This window comes from Lepisma saccharinum, chromosome 4 (genome assembly GCF_977018435.1).
Source record: "Lepisma saccharinum chromosome 4, izLepSacc3.1, whole genome shotgun sequence".
Taxonomy (NCBI): Eukaryota; Metazoa; Arthropoda; class Insecta; order Zygentoma; family Lepismatidae; genus Lepisma; species Lepisma saccharinum.
The window spans coordinates 77046157-77068683 of NC_139232.1; the positions used below are offsets into that span (position 1 = coordinate 77046157).

Here is a 22527-nt window from a genome sequence, read left to right on the forward strand (position 1 = left end):
CATTTTTTCCTTGTTTCTACTTGGCGATTCACCTCCCAAGCGTTGTAAACGGAATTTTGCACCACCCTGTATAGTGGAACGCTGATGCTATGTTCCCAGATTTTCCATTTTTCCATTATACATGCAATCCTGTTGGTCCCAACATAGCAAAATATTACAAAATTTTCCTCGATTGTACTTTTTCTCACATTTTAAGTCCACCTTGGTCCCCTGAAAAAAAGGTAAATTCGGGTTTTGACTGTATTACCTAAGGTATAAACATATAAGGAAATATACTATGTAGAATCTATGTGAAAAATCTGTGGCAAAACCTAAGGTAATATTCAGCTCCATGCCATGAGGTACTTGCCACAATCAATATTATCAGTGTTTCAAAGATTACAGGCCGTGCACACTGACCGAGACAATATCTACACAGTTAAAACCAGCACCCCCCCCCCCCCAAATCAATGAAACCAGGGCTCATTCAGCTGCACAGTTAGGAGAGCAATGGGAAGATGTGCTAGAGCCCCGAGTGCAAGTTCTGGTTAAATGTCTACATGCGTACAGAAAAATGGACAGAAATTGTTCCATACCATCAATATGTACATACATACATGTTATGGTATATATTGAATGTTTGTGTGTGTGTTTGTTGGAAACAGATATCAACAGGTGTTAGACAAAAAGATGCTTTATGTCTGTGTTTGACCATTAGCTGATTGGTGGGGGTTAAAAAATGTCAATATGTGGCTGGATCACAGTGGTGAGCTATAAGTAGGGACAGTTACTGAGCAGCTAGGTTGAGCCTGGGAGCTATGGTAATGTGAAACTGATATGTATGCTCTGTCCCAGCAGTTCTGAAGAAACAAATGTTGGTTGATGGGGTTAGTTGGTGGATAATGGACAAACAGCCAAGTCACCTTCCTGGATGTAGCTGTGTACATTGCAAGAGGTCAATGGGCATCTTCCATTCACATAAAACCTACCAACCACCTCCAATATACTAGCGCAAAGATTTCTCAGACCTCAGGAGATATGTGAACTACAGACTTCCCTGTGAAATCTAGCACCAGTACTTGCATATCAGGGTTTCAAATACAGTGCTGGATATATACCATACTTAGCACACCAAAAAAAGTCATCTCATTTGCTCTGGCTCTCAGAGAACAACGCCGACACCAACCTTTACTCAAGCAAAGCTACACCTCCACTCTTCAAAAGAAACAAATAATCAAAGCTGCTGCTCATTCATCCCACACCTCTAACAAAAAAAAACTGGCACCAACCCTCCTGTGTTAGTAACACAATATCACCCAGAACTAACCAAAATCACACCCATTCCCTCCTCCTTATCGTCCACAGATTCTTGCACCAAGAATGTCTTCCCAGATAGATGTAGTGTGTGTGTGGGAATACTTTCTAGAGGGACAGTTACATAGTGGTTCAGATCCAACTTTAGACTGTAGGTCTAGTCCCAATTAGCCTGTGCATAAATTGAACTTAGAAAAAACTTGAAAACTAACAATTTCACATATGCACACATAAGCAAACATGCACCTACCTCAAACACAACCACAAATGCCAAGCGAGCTGCCAGAACATGCCAATACATTGCTGTTTCTTTATATTTGTTAGCTGACCAAGGAGGCTCACGATAATCTGGATACCTAGAATGATACAACAATAGTATGATGGAGATTTGTTACAATGCTCCCAACTGTACGATTCTAACCTACTCAGATTGCACCACTCACTGAACTTGTTTAGAAAATTGTACAATCAGAGGTGCATCAATAACACTTTGGAAACATACCAATACAAAATGAAAATAAATGTCTGATGAAAGGAGCGTGTGAAACGTCACAAAGAAAAACTGTTTTCTTATGCTTGTAATAACCGTAAACTACAGGAAAATAATTCTACAATGCAAGCAATGCGTACATACAAGAAAAACTACTAAATTACTGATTCCCACAAATACTGATTCCAATTCTTGAACACAACACTGTAATAATTTACAGTACTTCAGACTATTTACAAATGTTAAATATATACAGCATGTTTCAAAATGATTTGAACGATTTCAACTCCTTATAATTTTTTTATTAATTGTGCAATTTACTTAACATTTTACACATAAGTACTATAAATGTCCCAGTTTTAGTGGTAAAAATTGTAATACAGTAACTCACAAAAATACTCAATGTGAGCCCCCTTTGTTACCCTGCATACATCAGTTTGGTAGTCAAATTCTTCCCAGACCAGTTTCGGCATGTTTTCATCAACAGTTTGCACTGCAGCAGTAATGCGCTCCTGCCGTTCACAGACATCTTGGGGTAGAGGTGATTTGTACACAATGTCTTTGACATGTCCCCACAGAAAAAAAATCGCAGGGGGTTAAGTCTGGTGATCTTGTGAGCCAACATAAAAACTATTGATCATTGTGAGCAGCTCGTCCAATCCAGTGGTGTGACAGTCTCTCATTAAAGTAATTCCTAACATTGCGATGAAAGTGGCAGTTGATAGATAAAGTTTGCACTGTCGTGTTCAAGTTGAGGTATAAGCCACATAGTAAGCATGTGTAGAAATGTTTCTCCAGTCATAGTTTCTTTGGAAAAGAAGTATGGACCGTACACTTTGGAAGATGAAATGGCGCAAAACACATTTGTTTTTGGAGAATTGCACATAATTTCAATGATTTTATGAGGCTTTTCAGTCCCCCAGATATGAATATTTTGTTTGTTTACTCGTCCCGTAACATGGAACGTAGCCTCATCACTGAAACACACTTTATTCAAAAATCATCATCACTGCACAACTCTTGGAATGACTCACAAAATTCATTGCGGGACTTGTGATCATTAGGTGTTAAATGTTGTAACAACTGCACTTGATAGGGATACATGTGAAAATGCTTACGCACTACGTGCCACACAGTTGTTCGAGAAATTTGAAGTTCTCAATTAGGTCTCACTGTAGACTTTTGAGGGCTTCGTTGAAAACAAGCTCAAACTCTCTCAATATCTGCCTCAGACGTGGGAGGCCTAGCAGACGATTTTCCCTTGCAAATGCATCCTGTTGTCTTGAATTGTTGATACCAATTGCGAATGGAGTTCTTTGATGGTGGTTCTTTACGAAATTTGGTACGAAACTCACGTTGAACTCACAACAGACTGACTAACGTGAAATTGTAGGACGCAAAATGATTTCTCTGATACAGTTTCCAATAGTATCAGCCAATATCAACACATTGGTAACATTATCGGCTCAGCTCTATTAGATATTTCAAGTGCTCTTCGTAATAACCATCACTTACCTGCATATCGTGATATTTTCCATTTCATCACCCTTCTCGATGTGAGGTCTTGCTCGTGCTTCAAAATCTGCTGTACCAAAATATGCCAGGGAGTTGTTCAGGAAACCCTTAAGATTGTGTTGGTCGTTCTCAGCTATCATATATACTAAACGTGGGATGAAGTTGGAGGTGAAAGCAATGATAAAGCCCTGCAATATATATGAAAAATTCAATTAATTAATTAATTAAAAGTGTATTTTAATACACATACTGAATAAAACATATTATTTTTGGTCACAGATCGTGAACCATATACAATAGCATGAATTAGAAACAGGGTTGGCCATTTTGCCTTGGTTTTTCAAAATAAGAATAATTCATATTTTACTACATCAATTTTTATTGAGATAATTTGCATTTATTACTACTATTATTCCTTCTTTTCACTGCTTAGTTTCCAACTTTCATTTAGCTTCTAAAAGAAAACAGGCATCGTCCTGTGAAAAGTATCTTGTGTGCCTTTTACCTATTTTGAGAAAATTGATATCTTTAAATACATCTACAGTTGAACTTCAATTTTAAGTTCTTCAGTGGTAGAAAACCTATAATAGAGGAAACCATAAAATCGAAGAAAACCTTATAACATTTTACTAATTTGAGACCATCGAGATGGAATGCATGATGTGCGAAAATGTAAAATCCTGGAACATAAAATGAGGGTTCTACTGTAATGTAATCATTAATATATTCTTCAACTGGTCTTTTACACTGCTGATCATATTTACATCAGCATAGACAATATAACACCTTTGAAGAACAGTTAGTATTTTTTTCAAATTTGATAGGACAATAGTTACTTTCATTATTGTTATTATTATTAATAATAATATTTTTCTGTGCCGAGCCAAGCAAAAAAATAATAATAATAATAACTGGCAGTTAGTCGCGCATGTATACATGGGCCACAATGACACTGGTAAACACTGCACTTCAACATGTTCTATTCTGTGCAGTTTGCTTCATATGTTTCCAGATATTGTATGACTGACATGAGCATATACCAAACTATTACTGTAAACATGTAAGCACATCTATTATTGTACATAGTAAAAAAAAAAACTATTCCAACCAACCCTCACTACTTCTGCTGAAAAAAAAATGTCAAGTCATAAATTGTGTTAATAACTTATATAATGTATAAAGAGAAAGATTTTAAAAATCATATGTGGTAGAATACACAAATAACCTTAAAAATTAATTTTATTGTATTTAAATACTAAAAGAATTTGGCACTGATACTATGTTAAATCATAGGAGCGCAAACATCCCCCAACTAACAATTTCCACTTCACGAGCTGTTATACTCACAAAGCACTAACACATACTGCAGACAAGAATGATTAAGGCCATGCACACACAGGAGGTAGTAAATTTGCAGACAACAATCTTCCTAATGGAAATAGCTTGGGTCCATGCACACCTCACTTACGACAGGAAGTCAACTGGTGGGCTGTAAATGTCAGTTGTGGAAGGCTACAACTCTGAAGTAATTGTTTTATTATGGGTTAGGGATCTTACCCATATTTCAAATGACACCATGCAAATCTATAAACAGCAGTTGTAAGACTCATATGATTTACCCAATCCATGCTTTCTGACAAAGCCCACTGTTTGTGCTATTTTCTGTGCTGAGGTGCCAAGCATAGAAGAAAACTTGCTCGCTAGTCAATAACGCATGTACACATGGACCATTGTGGTTAGGAATTATACAGCTTTGATCTGAGCATACCATCTGCCAATTTGCTATCTCCTATGTACTCATGGTTTTAGAGTTCATGCAGAAGCTCTCTACTCACATTGGTGATTACCGCAAGCTTCCCGACTGAATCCAAAATCCTGAACCACACCCCAATGTCCTTAACCCTCTGAGTTACTGGACGGCGATAATAGATGAGCAGCTTCTTAGCATCCAGCCTCATCTCCAGGATGTTATTCAGCAGGGCAAAGAAAGGGGCCAGAGGAAACGCAGCCACAAATATAGTTACAAAGCCATACTGAAGGACTGGAAGGAGAACAACAATACTTCTACCCAAAGAAGACCCACAACCAGATATTTAAGTTACCTACATAAAGAACTACAATGTGTTATTTCCATTTTATTATTCTGACTGTCAAACATTCATATTTAGGTCCTTTACAGACACTTGGTTTCTTCCTTCATATTATTACTATTTTCTTTCTCTCCATTTATGAGCATGTATACTTCCATTTGAGTGTAAGAGAAATTAAATAAAAATAATTATGTATATAAATAATAAATGATTACCTACGTTCTCTGCATTGCACGAAACTTCAAGTAGGTAATACTTAAATTGTGTTTACCACATTCATCATGAAATTAAATATTCAGCTAATTAATTGTACCGTAGTATTGTAGTGTGAGATTTATTGGCTTAGAAATCTTCTGTCTATGTGGCAGACATCCAGAATCACAGATTTAAGTAAAGTACAGTGAAGTCCATGGTGGATGCTTAGAATCTGAAGACAGTTTTTGAGACTCTTTGGGACACTTGTTGACAATATGATTAGAATGTCAATTATATTTTTCTGCTTCTGTAGTTGTTTAATCTCACTGGAAAAGTAATTGAATTTATTTATTTTTGTGTTATGTCATTTCTGGTGTTTGTCAATAGGTATTATTATTATCGTTATTATTATCATTATTATTGCAATCATCATTACATGCTAAAAGTTTTAAAGCAACTGAATAATTCAATAAAAACTTTATGAAAATTGTGGCTCAAGCAGGAATTCAATCTGGGACACTATTTTCACTACTGTGTAAATGGGTTACTATAAATCCAAATTTATTTCAATACTTGTACTTAGTTACAGAACATATGTTTGTTCTTGATTTTTTCTTAACCAATAGCAGGACTGTGTGAAATTTTTGTAACCTTCTATTGTGCACACTAATGTATTGATTCATTAATTATTTTTTTTCGTAATAAACCTGGATATAAAGAATCTACATATTTGTTCAGATTGGATTTAGTTTACATTATTGCAAAGATTCTTTAGTGATTAGTTCAGAACTTTGACTTGCATTTATGATAAAATTACATTCACAAAGTTCATGATTTTCATGTAATATATGTTGAGAAAAACTCATTCTTCCTTTATTTCACCAACATGGGTTAGGTGGGAGAACAGCCACAGGATGAACATCACCCTTTAATAAAGACAATTTGAATTTGAACATTCAATATTGTTTTCCACAAATGCATGTAAAATTGTTTGGATAATAATATTTTATAATCAGTGATTGTTTAAATCTTCTAAAAATGGCTGCTTGACACAGAATATGAATTTTATAAAATGTGGCAGAAGTGAAAATAACACTGTAAATGTTTATAAGATTATATAAGTTAGATTCAAACATGTTAATTTACACTGATAATGTAATAACATTGTAAGCCCAACTACATGCATTATTCAGAAATCAACTTCCAATTGCTTGACAAAAATTCAGAAAGAAAATGTTATTGCATTCAAGTTTCCTATATATTGACTTTACTTCTCCATAGATTCACCACCTAAATTCAGATAGCTGTCATAATGTTGAATGAGCTTGTGCAGTCCTTTCTCCTTTGCAGTCCTTTCTCAGTCAGTTGGCAGCAAATAAATCTGTCTATGAAAATTCCATAGAGTAGTCCTTGCAATTTGCAGATATTTGTTAGAAATCTGTGAAATTGAGACATGGCATTTGCATGAACGATTTGGTCAACTTTTTCAATGAGTTCATCAATCACATTTAGGGTTGATGAGATGATATGGCATTCACCTGATATCAATACCAGTGGCAATACTCTCACAGATTCCCACTTTTACTGATGGAAATGAAACAATTTAAAGTAGTTCAAAACAAAATCCACTTTCCTCCACAATGCTGTAGCCGAAATAATGAAAAATACATAATTCCCAGGATAATTACTCTGTTGAAGTGTTAGTAACATTATTGCTGACTGTAAGACATCGATACTCCAGAAAAGTATTGGCCAGTATCAGTGATTAGATTTGAACTAGTACTTTCTGATACCAATACATCAGCGTCTGTATTAGCTCAGCCCTAGTAACATGTGAATTTCTTCATGCACATCTGTCAATCAGCCCTGAATCTTCTCCACACAAATTCTTCCCTGAAAACTCACTCGTAATATTATCTCTGTGCAGTTGACAAAATCCTTTAAATCAGAGCACACGCCTCACGGCAGGTGGGAGCAGTAACGACAGGGTCCATTTTTACGAATTGTTACTTCTGCATTGCTCCTCCATTACTGATGAAAATGGACAGTGGGTAAGAGAGTAGTGCAACTACTGATCACTTGCAGCTGATGTGAATATGCCACGTAAGTACAGGAATGTTATCATTCTTATCAGCAATAGGAAGTTGATTTCTGAATAGGCATCTTATTTTTATGACTATTTCACAAGCTATAAGATAAGAGAGCTATTAAAAAGAAGAAACACAAAAATAATCTAGTTCATGTTACAACCCACTACACCTAATATTCCAGCTCCCCGTAACTAGAATGCTTCCACCTCAAAATTAGCATTGTAATGGAAATAAGAAATTTTATTTCTGTTAATTGACAGTTGAGAAGTTAAAAAATCTAAGCTGGATAGATCTAATATAACTAAAATATGAAGAAAACTGCTACCTCAGTCCAATACATATTTCAAATTCCATCATCAGCTCATTTCATTTTGGTTATCATTTCTGAAAGAGTTTAAATTCACTTCTTATTACTGCTCCAAAGTTTAATTAGCTGTTAGTGGAACTAAAGTCAGATCTTCATTTTGTGAAGTAATCACATTTCTAGCAGTGTTTTAACTTTAGTCAAACTAGTATATTAAAACAAGGTTTATCTTATTGTTTAAAACCAGGTCCTTAACAACAAACACTGGACACAAACAGTTAAAATGGTTAAAAAGACAAGTTTCTGCCAGCTTCCCACAAGTAAGGACATTAATGAAAAATTCCTCCCCGGAGATAATCTTAAAAAAAAAACATACTAAGGAAACAAACTTAATACACACTTGATTCTTGTAAATTTTATCATTGTTTATTGCTCCTAATTTTCTTTCACAGGTTCCAACTTTTCAATTACTTTCTTAGAGGCTAATAAACACCATTCAATGATTACGAGATTAATGTACTTTCACCAAAAGTGATTCTGATATCTACAAAATCCTTATATACATTATTCTCTAAATTATATCTTTAAAGTGATTTAAATCAGATTTGTTTTAAATCATCTGATTTAAATCAATACACCTTAGTGAGGTTCCTACCTTCACACCTCACGTCGCACCTCAATGGTATGTTGCAATGTGCAGAGGAAGGCTTTACCTTTTTATTTAGAATTTAAAATGGGATCTCAACCACTGTGCAACATGCCTTCACCATGACATTGGGGAGACCTAAATGCAAATGAAAGTTGCATGTATTTTAGAGCATTAGAAAATAAGTGGACTGTATGCACTTACCCATTTCCAGGTACTCTGGGAAAAGGCCTCTTGGGCCCCACTCAATCAGCTTATAGTCTCTTGCCCATTGGACTCCAATTTTTATGTCCTTCGACAATTCTCTCCCTGTTTTTACTTTCAAGGTGTTCCACCACTTATTCAGCAAGCTTTGAAAGAACAGCTATCATAAACAATGGCACAGTAAACTGCATCAAAAGTTTCCATAACTTTCTAATTGAATCCCACCCCTCCAAAAAAAAACTTTAGATCAGAATTTGACAATGTAGTGGTACAGCATGTGTGTGCTAACTGAGAAGAATTAACTTAGGGACACATCCCTTTACCCCTTTCATGCATTCTACGAGAAATACCGTGCGTTCATTTCGATCTTCAGCCGAGAGATCGGGAGAAGCGTGGCGGGCGGCGCTGGCGGAGATGCCGACATTTGCAGCCTGTAATGCCCGCTTATGTTTATGGACATATGCAGACATTTATATAAATATTGCAAAATGAGCACTAACCTGTGTTATAAGAGTACGGTTTTAATTTTAGTAGCTTAGTGGCTGTATGTGCTGATGATTTTGACACGCCCATCTCCTGTGAAACACGGCGTAGAGGTTTATTTGGAGAACGTTCTAACGCTGCACCAATTTCATCAAGTTTTGCTTCGGTTAGAATCCGTCGTTTTTGCTTAGGTGTTTTAAAATTTAACGATCCAGTTTCTCGTAATTTAAGAACAAGATGTCTAACCGTATCTCTATGTGTGAGGTGAAACGCCTGGGAATTTCTGTACAAATTGATTACACACGTCTCGACACGAGTCTGTTTTCACATAAGTGTCATATATAAAAATTCTTTGCTCTAACGTGAACCTTGCGGCTGGCATTCCAATCGTCTCTTTGACACAACACACATACACACTGCAATAACACAAACAAGTACCGGCAAGAATAACACTCTTGCGCACAGTACGAAATCAACATGCTCTTTGTTTACATCTGCTCACCACTATATATACAGCTCTGTCTTCATCTAGTCGCGAAGGGACAAAAAACTCGAGCTTGGAGATTTCGGATTTCAAGGAAGCTCACGAACACCATTGACTTTTATCGGTTTCGTCTCCAGTGTAATCTTGATACAGTGTTGCACATTCGAAACCTCCAAACGATCCCCATCGACACAAAACTCTTTCAAGGATATAAACTTAAACAAGACGTTACTGGTCAAAACTATGATTATAATGTTTTATTATATGTGGCTCTTAACATCGTTTCTAAAGCGTATTTATTTGTCTATATAAGGGCAGAACTTGGATGAATTACAGAAGAACTTTTGCGTGTTATAACACAGGTTAGTGCTCGTTTTGCAATATTTATATAAATGTCTGCATATGTCCATAAAAATAAGCAGGCATTACAGGCCGCAAATGTCGGCATCTCCGTCAGCGCTGCGCGCCACGCTTCTCCCGATCTCTCGGCTGAGGATCGAAATGAACGCACGGTACATACCAGCATTTTGATACATAATTAAATGGGATACATATTTGTTCAAATTGAAATAACCTGAATTTCTCTGGGCTTTGTTAAAACTCATTTTAATTAAACTGGTCATTTAAGTAATGTGCCATTTGTAGCCAACACTGATGCTCTTGTCAATACTGACGTTTCAAAATTATAAATATTGAAAGTTGTTCAAAATATTGACTAATATTAGGGTATAAATATGCAACTCCAATTATATGCATCATTATTCAGTATTCAAGAATTACACCAGTATTAAAATACATGCTACATAAAAAATAAAAATTAATTTTTCACACAATACAGATACAAAATAAATTGAAACTTTAAATTCTGCATAATTTCAAGGATAATTTAAAAAAAAATAATAGTCAATTGCAGAACAGGTCATAAAGGCTACCTTGACTGGGTTATGCTACTCATTCATAGCTCCCCATTTTCCTCACGATGGTGGGTGGTCACTGCAAGTCAAAATCTCAAGAGAAAAGTTGTTACACTTCGCTCCAGGAGAGACGAACCTGCACGCATCCCGTAGCCAGAGCCCAAAGCATGACGTCTTGGACTGCATGGCCACGGTGTGAGACTTCCAGGATAATTACACACTATGAAAGCATCAAATGGCATTTTTTTGGGGATCCCGAGAAAAACAAAAATGATGAAAAAGTATCAGCTGGTATTGGCAAATTAATTCCAATGGATACTTTTCAATACCAGTATGTTAGTATCGAATCAGCCCTAATTTTTGCATACATAGTTTTACAAAAGTTACAATATGTATAAGATGGCAAAGTTTGTTCTATGATCAGAGATAAGAGTACTAGGGACCAGCATTAATAGCTATTGGAAAGCCTCTGAAATGTATGAGCCAGATACAGTCTATATTTGCATCCATTTCCTACTAGCTATTACAGTTTCATAAGAGGGAAGGGAACAATCTTTTGAATATCCTATCACCTAAGATGTCTCATTTTTGTCTTTTGTAAATATATATGACATGACAATGACTCAACTATAAAAACATTAACTATGACATTTTGATTTTTACAATTTTTCCTTATTTATCACTCTTTCACTAGTATTAAGTACTCAGCCAGCTGTACTGCGAGCCTAATTCAGAAATAAAACAATTACAAAAAGTACTTACGGACTAAGCATTTCTAAGATTGTATTCATGGCTTGCTTCCCTATCATGATGATAGCCAACTGGATACAAAGTTCTGTGAGGCATCCCCCTGGTCCACACTGAAAATATATGGAAAAATGGTAACTACTATATAATCAATTAAAATATAGTTCCAATAAAGCCATTGCTTTTGCATTTATATTTGTTTAAAAATGAACATCATATGCCTTAACTGCAACCCTATTAATACAATTAATAACTAATGCAAATTCAAAATGTTCTCAATTATGACAAAGAACACTGCAAAATGAAAATTGCAGTCCCAAAATCTTCAGTACAGCTACTCAATTAAAAATAGACAATTCGAGAACAGGTTTTTCCAGTGTCATTTCCCAAATGTTATTGCTAATTTTTTTGTGGATAAAATATTTTCTGTTTGTTATAGTGTAAATTTTAAGCACCATGAATAGCTACTGAAATTAAATTAATTAATTAATAGTTGATAAGGCAGCAAAAATAGAGAAATATGGCACTAACAACAAAACAATATTGATAATAATAATTCAAAATGAACATTTTTACCTCTTCTTGGCGATATCCAAATAGCCTATTATATTTATCAGGACTGCCAATAAATTTTCCCTTAAAAAAGGCAATGTAAAATATAGAGGCATAATAGTTCACAAACTGCAACAAGTATATTTTCAACGTAAGGCTGTCATCAAACTCAGTCTGAGTTCTCAGAAGTTCCAGTTCTGTTAAGTACTCAGCCAGCCCGTTGTAAATCTGAAAGCAGATACAAGAAACAAATATAGGCAAGGGCGTATCGAAGGAAGGAGCTACAGTCCCCTAAATATACGACAAAAAATACAATTTTGGGAGAAAATTGGAAGTAATATGTAATTTATAGTAATACGTATATGCATCATGCAAAGTATGAAAGTATTATTTTTTCAATAACAAACATTTTGTGCTGAATCATTCTATTTACATTATATTTCACAATTTTACACGCTTCCTTCATAACATCTTTCTTTGAAATATAGTTGTATTAATCCATTAAATACCATCATTGGACAAATTTAATTATTGATTACTAAATAGTAAATAAAGTTAATGAGTAGATTTTTTATAAAACTATGGGCACATTAATTGACATGTGCTACTGAACTGTAAAAAAAACTATTCTAATAATTTCATTTTGAAGTTATAATAATTGAAAAATTTATACAATCCTGGTCAAACAGTGTTGAATAATTGTAGATTAATAGAAAAAAGTTATAAAATGCCAGAAATGCTTAAAATTGTGATACTCACATGTGATCACATATATGAATATATATTTTTTGTAGAAACGCATTACTAAAAAATACAAAACAAAACAGAAAAGAGGCACTCACCCAATTAAAAACCATTATACAACAAAGATTAATACTAGCTGCTGTAGAGGTAGTAATGAGGATTGCGTAACTAGTTATAGAATCATCGAACACACTTAACGCAGCTAACAAGGACATCCTGTACAGGACTACACCTAGAACAGCTGCTATGGCCAGAAACACCTAAAAATACAAAGAACGTTTGTAATCGTGTAAATGTATTTTATCAAAGCCTTTTCACAGTATTCTGCCATTCATTCTGTGATAACTATTTTTTTTTTAATTTGGTTATTTTCAAACATTATTTTTCTACTACTTTAGGTTAATTATGATGGTGAGGATGAATGATGAGTAGATGAAAGAACAGTCACAATGAAGAGTTCATATCTTGATTGGGAGTAACTCTCACAACCTTTGAAAGCAAGACTGTGTGTGTGTGTACCAGTCAACAGAGACAATTGTTTACAGTTCTTATTCCACAATTTTATTTCCACATTGGGCATGATAGCATGGCTGAGTGATTAGAATTATAATTAATTGTAAGCAATTACTAGAGGCATGCACATTTCGTTTTTGACGAAAACACGAAATATGAAAGAACATGCTGTAATGTTCATTTTTCATGTTTCTGAAAGGTCTGAGGTGCATTTTTCTACCCTGTTTTGTCACGAAATAATGCGAAATGAACTGCAAAATCCGAAATTGACTCTTAAACACGGAATTTACTGTTTATATACAGACGCGACACTTTCTGAAGTCTGAAGTATCCTGTGAGTTATGCAATTCACGGAAAATGGATTAATTCTGCTGTAAATATTTGAGAAGTAAGAATGGACCCCTTTACACAGAAATAAACTTAATACTCTGGTAACTACATAAATGTGCTATTAGAAGGGATAAGTTTATTTTGTGTAATAAGTGCAGTTTTTAAATCAAATTTAGGATTATATTCACAATTTTAAAACCAAAATGTCATTTTATATAGCACTTTTGATGTTATTATTCACCGCTATAACACCGAAATTTTATTTTATTTACCGCTTTTGAACCCGAAATCGACTCTGTTTTTGTACCAAAATTTTGCTTTTTATTTACCAAAAATATGTGCCTCTAGCAATTACCATTTAATGAAGATGGGAAATATTAATGAGCACTTTTCTATTTTATTCCCACAGTTTTACAAGTACAAAGAAAAACACTTTTTAGTTACATTTCAGGAGATTTAAGGTGCTCTCCTTCAGAGTTTTAGTTCAAAAGCAGGAATATAGAACTGCACTTGCAATAATGTAAAATATAACTCAAATTTTGTGATTGTAAAATAGCAATCCAATCAAAATGTACATAACCTAAAAGAAGAAATGGTTAATTTCAATTCATACCACAAACAAGTTTGAATTCTTGTTTTACACAAATATATAATAATTCTGTGTGCCTCTTGTGAAAAAATTACTTTATTCACCAATTGATTTTGTGACAAATCACAGAAGGCTGTTGATTACAAACTATAAGAACATAATATCAACATATAAGCAAATCAGTTCTCGTGAACCAGAATGAAATCAAGAGAAGACTGGACAAAAATAGCAACTAACAAATTCAGGTTATTGTCAACAACAATTTTTCTACTATATTATCATAGTTCATACAAATTATATTGAATCTTTATTCTTTCATGTTACCCAGACTGTATCAAAGTAATATATTTGCATGTAATACTCACAAATAGTATTTTAAATATGACATTTTCTATAGAGCAACCAGAAATAAAAGAACCTTTGGCCAAAAGCTCTCTCGCAACTTCCCCTCCATCCATTCAGCTCTGCCCACAAGAAAGCCTGCTTCACTGTACCCCTCCCCTACACACGTGAGTACAATGCACAGGACATGTGGTTCTGCACAGTATCTCTTACTTGTGGTCCTACTATATTTTTTATTTGCGGAATAAATTTCAGGCATTCAAAGGTTATTCACAATCAAAAATTCTGAAACTCTTAACAGGTACCATAATTCTTTATATACCACCATAGTTAAATTGTTACAAAAAAAAGTTTTAATCAAAACAAATCTCTATGTTATTGCAATTAATAATAACAAAAAATCTTTCTACTCCAAGTAAAAAATCATCCCTTTTTAAATGAAATGGTGGAGAGTAATCTGATGTCACGGTATGCTAACATCCTACAGAGAGTTGTGTTAAATAAGTTGTTGAACATTCATGTAACTTTAGTAAATATTTTCTACTATTCAATATAATAAAATTTGTTATAAATCTGTGGGGAAAATCTACAAGGACACTTGCATGGCACACTGAATGAAATCATGAGTGTTGAACCACCCCTCCCCCACCTCCTCCAGATCCATCTCTTTATTTGTGTTCTTATAGCAAAGTATTCTGATGAACTTTCAATTATTTTTTATTGAAAATTATGTTTTATTCTTGCAATGAAGCAAATACCTCATACTTACAAGTAAAACTACAACAGAAAAACTAAGGATTGTTGCAGGAAAGCGCATTTTCCAGAAAGGAACATGGGGCTCTTCGGTGTTGGTGATTATATTTACTTCTTTCGTCTTGATATGGGCTAGCCGCACCAAGTACTGTGGCCGTGGATGCTCCTCCTGGATGTCAAACCCTGTAAGATCCCACCGGTGGGTGATTTCTGCTGAGTATCTCTTCCATAGTTCTAGGAACATGGCAGCTGAAAAGATACAAATAATTCAAGCTACTAGTTTTAGGCATCCCTTAGATGAAAATAATGTACTCTCTTACGTCAATAAAACTGATACAGAGTTCCTACTTATTTGGTAAAAACCATATTCATCGACTTTTCCAGGTTTTCAGGTATTTCTAAAAAAAAAAACTCTCCAGACCATTCTATAATAATTTAACACACTAACAAATAAGTGATATGTCTTCAAATTTGCATCTTTAAACAGATCAAGCTTATTCAACATTGTACTTCTTCATTTACTTCTTCACACATGTCAAGATGTGATCACATGATCACCATTGAAGCAGGTGTCCACTGAGGGAGTAGGTTCTCAGTCTTTTTATTCATACCAAATTGAGTGTATTCTAGAAATTGAGAAATATGTAGGTACTCATTTTTATTAATATGACCCAATGACTGCACTGAGGGTCACGGAATTAGATGGCTGACAAGAATTATGATGTTGTCACATTAGCTGATAACTGGATATGTTCTGAAGTTTACTATAGCAATGCATGTTCTGCTTTATGCACATATACACAAACATGGACATCAATACAGTGGAATCTCGATGTTATGTTTTTCAGGGAACAGCTGGAAAAACTTAAAATGCAGAAAAATGTAAAATCGAAGAAAATGTTATAACATTTTGCTATGTTGGGACCATCAAGATGGAATGTATAATGTGGGAAAATGTAAAATCCAGGAACAAAAAATCGTGGTTCCACTGAATTTGTTATCAAGATGAGAGATGATAACACTATTTCCCTTTGTAACGAGAGTTGATGTTTAAACTGGAACACAGCACAGTGAACATAGCCACTTAGGGACCTAACACCAACTATTATTGGGTCTTTGGCCCCTAATTTTGTGGCTGCTAGAGAGTTCCCACTCATTTTGGCAAAAATCAAAGTTCTTGACTTTTCCTGATTTTCCAGGAAGTTTTAAAATAAATTTCAACGCCATTCTGTGGTGCTATAACCAAGTTTCAAGTGTTGTACTGCATTTGCTATATTCAAGAAATTAAAGTTTACAAGGGTAGCCAGCCACTCTAGGACCATGATACAAGGTAACCAAAAAAGTTCTTGCCCTTCTAGAGCAGTGATAATCAAAGAGCAATTCAGTGGACGGTACATACCTTTAGGTTTCGAAGTAATCTCCATCAGCATCCAACACCTTTTGCCAACGTTCCTGCAGCTGCACAAGACCCTGGTGATAGAACTCGGCGGGCTTGGATGCAAAGAAATCCGTGAGTGCGTTCCGCAGGTCTCCCTCATTTGTGAAGGATCTCCCAAGGAGGTGGTTGTCGAGGGAATGAAACAGGTGGTAATCTGTTGGTGCAAGGTCCAGTGAATATGGTGGATGGCACAGTGTCTCCTAGCCAAGTTGCTGAATGGTCTCCCAGGTCCTCTTTGCCACATGTGGCTTGGCATTGTTGTGCAGAAACAGATCACCATTGCGATTCACCAATGCCGGCTCCTTCTGCTGCAATGCACGGTGCACCCTTTGCAACTGCTGAGAGTAGAGGTCAGCAGTGATGGTCTGACCAGGTGGAAGGAGCTTGTAATGCACCACTTGCCGACAATTCCACCATACACAGAGCATAACCTTTTGTGTGTGCAGAGGTGGTCTTGAGGTGTGAGGAACAGGGTCATGTGGCGACAACCAATGTCTGGTACACTTGGAAGTGTCACAGAGGACCCACTTTTCGTCACCAGTGAGCAAGCGATCAAATATGGGTTTGTTCAGGTGTATAGTGAGCAAGGACGAACAGGCTGTCACTCGTTGTTCCTTGTTGGCTGCCGACAATGTGTGGGGTACCCACTTGATTAACTTGTATGACTTCCCTATCCCATGCAGGTGCAGTCTGACTGTTTCAGCGGAAACATGGAACCTTTCTGCAAGTTCATCACACGTTAGACCACTGTCCTCCTCGATGGCTGCTTTCAGGGCCTCGTCATCCAACACATGTGGTCGTCCACTGCGAGGTTCATTTGAAAGGCTCGCATCTCCCGAACGGAATTTCTGGAACCAATGCCTGGATGTGTTCGTTCACGGCATTCTCCCCAAATGACTGGCAAATGCGGCGACTTGATGCGGCAGCTAACAAGCCCACTTTAAAGTCATACAACAAACACACGCGAACAAGCTGCTTCGATACCTCCATTCCTATTCGACACTCGACAAGCTATGACTGCTGTGTGTGCGCAACGTGCCTGTATTACTGACAGTCGATGGTCAGACTAACTCCCGATTGCTTGGCAGGCATGTGTGTCATTTTGTTTCCTCTCTGTGAGTGCATGATTAATGGGACGTCAAAAACGGCAAGAACTTCTTTGGTTACCTACAATTCAAGTATAATTCCCAGTTTTCAGGATGAACTTTCCAAACATTCAAGGGTACAAGCAGATGTTTCTTTCTATTTCACAACCTTATGTATTACTGCCTCTCACCACACACACAAATCTTCTATATACAGGGTGACTGGTAATTAGATGTATTCCCTGAAAGGTGTTAAAGTAGAGACAATTTGCAATAAATTTGACCATATGATACCCTGTCCGAAAATTAGTAGTTTTCGAGATAATCGAATTTCAATTGTTTTTTTTTTTTAAAAATTACAATTTCTACATAAAAAGATGAATGGAGAAAAAACTGCTCATTGTATGGAACTTATTTCAGCATTTTCTGATAGCTAACAAATAAGTGGTTTGTTGAAAAAAAAAAGTCTTTCCCAAATAACAATCACATGTAAGTAACGGGTGGGTCTAAACTTATGCCAACCTGTTCATGGGCAGGCTGGAACAGGAATTCCTCGACTCCCAGCAACTGAAACCACTCCTCTGGCTCAGATTCATAGATTACATTTTTCTCCTCTGGACATATGGCGAACCCTCCCTCACTACATTCCTAAACCAACTGAAGGACTTCACTACCCTCAAATTCACCTGGTTCCACTCCAAAGACCAAGTGACCTTCCTAGATGTTGACATCCACATTGGGGGAGACCACTTGGAAACATGCATACACACCAAACCGACCAACCACCTCCAGTATCTCCACTACTTCAGCTCACACCCCTACCACACCAAAAAAGCCATCCCATTTTCCCTTGCCCTCAGAGGCCAGCGCCTCAACTCATCCCCCTCATCCTGCCAAAACTACAACCTACGCCTGCACCAAGCCCTAACCAACTGTGGCTACCACTCCACCCTCAACAACAAACAAATCACTAGAGCCAACTCCCACAACCACACCAAACAACCCAAAACCAACCCCCAACTCTGATCACCCAATACCACCCCCCATTAGGAAAATCAGACATACCCTCCACTCCATCCTCCCCATCCTGCACAGTGATCCTGATACCAGGGACATATTTCGGGATAAACCTAGGGTCCTCTTCCGTCGCCCCCCCCCCCAACCTCCAAAACATCTTGGTCCGAAACACTCCCACCCCTTCCACACCACTCCCCCCACCTCACAGGTACAACAAACCCAGATGCAAGACCTGCCCCATACTCATCACCTCCCCCACCCTCCTGATACCCACAGCGGCAGGTGAGTTCACCCTTCACCCTAAGGGCACCTGCCACTCATCCAACCTGATTTACACCCTCATCTGCCAAATCTGCAGCAACTTCTACGTAGGCGAAACCTCCACCCCCTTGAATCTAAGCATCAATAATCACCAATCCTCCACCCAAAACTCCGATTTCACAGTTGCCATCCACACCAACAGCCATAACACCATCTTCAATAACTGCTTCCGTGTTGCTATCATCCATCTTTTACCCCCCCCCCCCTGCTCTGACACATTTTTCCGCAGGCGATGGGAAAGTGCCTATATAGCAAGCATGCATGCCACTATACCCCTCGGACTCAACCTAGCCAACCAGTAACCCTTTCCTCTCCTCCCCAAAACTACCCACCCACCTTACAGTAAACACTGGTGAAAGTACTTTTTGTCATCTATCAACTGTTTCTGGCAACACTGATCGTAGAGATGCTACGGTCAGTATTCTGTGCCTCTTCACCTAGAAACGCCGATCTTTTTCCTTAACTTGAAAATGCGACTCAGATCGCGAAATATAGAAATATAGAAATATATATATATATATATATATATATATATATATATATATATAGCGTAACGAACCTTAAAGTTTGTGGGATCTTATGAATACCTAAACTGTTAACCAATTAATCAATGGGTGATGTAGATTACTCATCATTCATCCTCTGATGAGACCACTCGTCATTGGCACGACGAGTTAATGCTTGGCAATGCGAAAGGTACAAAATCACACTAAGGAACTAAACTACAGAAAAGACAATGGTCACTCGTTGGGTTTTGTGAACCGTTGAACCTGAATCATGGCTGGGTGTTAGGATAATTACCTGTCTATCTGAAGTCTTTAGCTGAATAAAATATGCGAAGTCCTCTGTTAGCTTGTCCACTATGCCGACCAAAGTGTTGTTCCACTTATCACCTACTGCCTTCCTGACCACCTCTTCTCTCTCAACTCAATCCCAAAAGTCAGTCCCCCCTCAGCTTGTCTCACCTCTATATTACTAGGCCATCGAGCTCTTCCTCTATGCCGAATCGTGTTTTTAATTGCCACCATACAAATCGCTGACTCTATAACCAGAATTATTACCTGTTTCCTGAATGCTCAGGAGGTTTGCATGGCACAACACAATGCATTGTAAACATGCCTCAAGAGGTTGAGACAACTGAGAAAAACAAGTGAATGACCTGGTCAACGTGAAGCGTTCAGAGAGACTTAAATAAAATAAACATATAATCTTAGGGATTGATACGTTCTGCCGCGAGGGAAAAAATTTTCCATGTTGAAAATTTAAAAGTCAAAGCGCAAAGCTTGACATGACCCAGGTTCGCCAATTCCATGTATTTTCTTAGAAAAACAAACAGACAAAATATAAAAACAACAAAACATAGCCTTCCTTTGATTCCCTAAAAAAAAATTCTATTCCCTAAAACATTACAATTGATAGTAACAAATACGCACGTCGATATAAATTAAAAACAATATTATGTATGATTATATGACTAGTAATGACAAAATTTTATGACATTAAGTGATATTACTCGCGATGTAACGCAATTGTACGTGCGAAAGTTGTTTTTAATGTAGAATTGCTCGTTTTCTACGAGTCATGAGTGGTCGTTAGTCTGTGATCCAATGCCAGGCGAGGCAAATGGCTGGAGCGTCTTCGCAACGTAGTTCATAATGTTTTTGTATATGGGAGCCCTACGTGGACCCTTCAGATAACGAAAAAGGTTTGTAAGTAAATACACAAAACGTACATTGTCCCATATGTGCGTGAAATCATAAATAAGCAGGTAAACACAAGTATTCGATGTATCATTCTCACTCTATACACATCTTATTGTTTTGCATGTAAAAAACCAAGGTACCCCAAGATGTAATATGTTTTGCTAACTGTATAGCCACTTCACTCATAACAACGTGAAAGGAAAATATTGATATGCACTGTTTATAACAAATCTTCCCTTCTTTGTAAGCCAACTAAACTTCTTCAAATATATGAACTTTTCACTGGCTATCTTGCGTATTCCGATGTTTGATTATAAAATATTGGATGCACACAATGAATTACACAGAAAACTGCTGCAGGCAAAAACCTAAAATAACATTTTGGTTTCCTTTCCTATGTTATAATGTACATTATAATGTATATATAGCTTTGTATTAATATAGCCTTGTACATACCGGTGTGTAACTGCACACAAAAAATCTTACAAGTATCCACCAACTGTCTGCTCTGATTGTAAAAATCAGAAAATGTCCATGTTGGTGAAACAAAATTAACTGCTTGGAAAAAAAAAAAAACATTTGCACAAAACATTGGCACTAAAGCATACTTCTTGAAATGTTCGAAAGTAATTATGTTTGTTATTGCTTGCATGTATTGTTTTGTTATTCGTTGCAAAAATTTCTTCTTAAAAAAAATTAACACACTAATTGCTATCGTTGGATAATTTGACACAACTGGCGCTTGTCGTCTCCTTTTAATGTAATGTAAACTATAATGCATGTAAAAACTGGCTAGCATGCATGGTGTGAAACTGAAGATGTGTAGAAGGGCTATGGAAAAGTATTGTTTTCCATAATGCACGATAAATATTCACATGAATACACATGACATAAGCTTGCATGTGTATGTGTGGGAAAACACTGTAGCACAATTTGAACAACAATTCTGTACTTATTGTTGTGACCGAAACTGCTGCTTGTAGAATATATGTTCTCTCTACTTTTCCTCTTCTTTGTATTGCTTTTCGTCTTGACTTAATTTGGGCAATGTAAAGGGTGTGGTAAATTACCCGTAAAACTTGGGAGATGGGGAAAATTGTCCCAACTGGAAACAGTGTGGAGGGAAATTTTATCTGGTTCCCTTACTAGGTGTCGTTGATAGTCTGTAACACTAAACTGGAAAATTCCTATGGAATACAGGCTTTCCGGGAAAAATGTAGTCCTCTTGTAGTAGAAAATGTCTGCATGCTTCCTTGTAGTAGGCTGATGAGTCTTTCTGTGTAGTAATTGACTGCATGCGGACGTCCTTCATAAAAAAAATGCCCATAATTGGTGTAGGCATTGCTTGTCCACGTCGTTCCGTATAGACAGGTTAGGTTAAACAAGGGAAAATTATAAAATGAAAGGAAACTGCGTGAGATAGATATATATAATTCTAGTAAACGCACAAAACCAAACTTATCCATTGCCTTTTCTTAAAATTAAATTAAATTAAATTGCCTCATCAAAATAAAATAAAATTAAAATAAATTGATTAAATAACTGCCATAACTTTTTGAAAATAAATAAGGAAAATTTAAATAAAATATACAACCGTAATTAAAATATTAATGTCCATGATTGATGTGTTGCCTTAAATTATTAATTATTACTGTGCTGCTCTAAAATGAACTTGTCTCGCAAGC

The 22527-nt window shown here is 36.4% G+C and overlaps 1 protein-coding gene across 5 annotated transcripts in view; it reads right to left on the bottom strand.

Moving 5' to 3' along the window:
* Positions 1-22527, bottom strand: part of subdued (anoctamin 1) — a 90193-nt gene that overhangs the window by 6278 nt on the left and 61388 nt on the right. For all 5 annotated transcript variants that reach the window (XM_083120808.1, XM_083120810.1, XM_083120809.1 and 2 more), the window contains 8 exons: positions 15295-15527; positions 12850-13011; positions 12032-12235; positions 11471-11568; positions 8828-8973; positions 5134-5339; positions 3299-3486; positions 1544-1649 (listed from right to left, as the gene is read on the bottom strand). In XM_083120808.1, the coding sequence (XP_082976934.1) occupies positions 1544-1649; positions 3299-3486; positions 5134-5339; positions 8828-8973; positions 11471-11568; positions 12032-12235; positions 12850-13011; positions 15295-15527 (1343 nt within the window). The remainder of the gene's footprint in view (positions 1-1543; positions 1650-3298; positions 3487-5133; positions 5340-8827; positions 8974-11470; positions 11569-12031; positions 12236-12849; positions 13012-15294; positions 15528-22527) is intronic.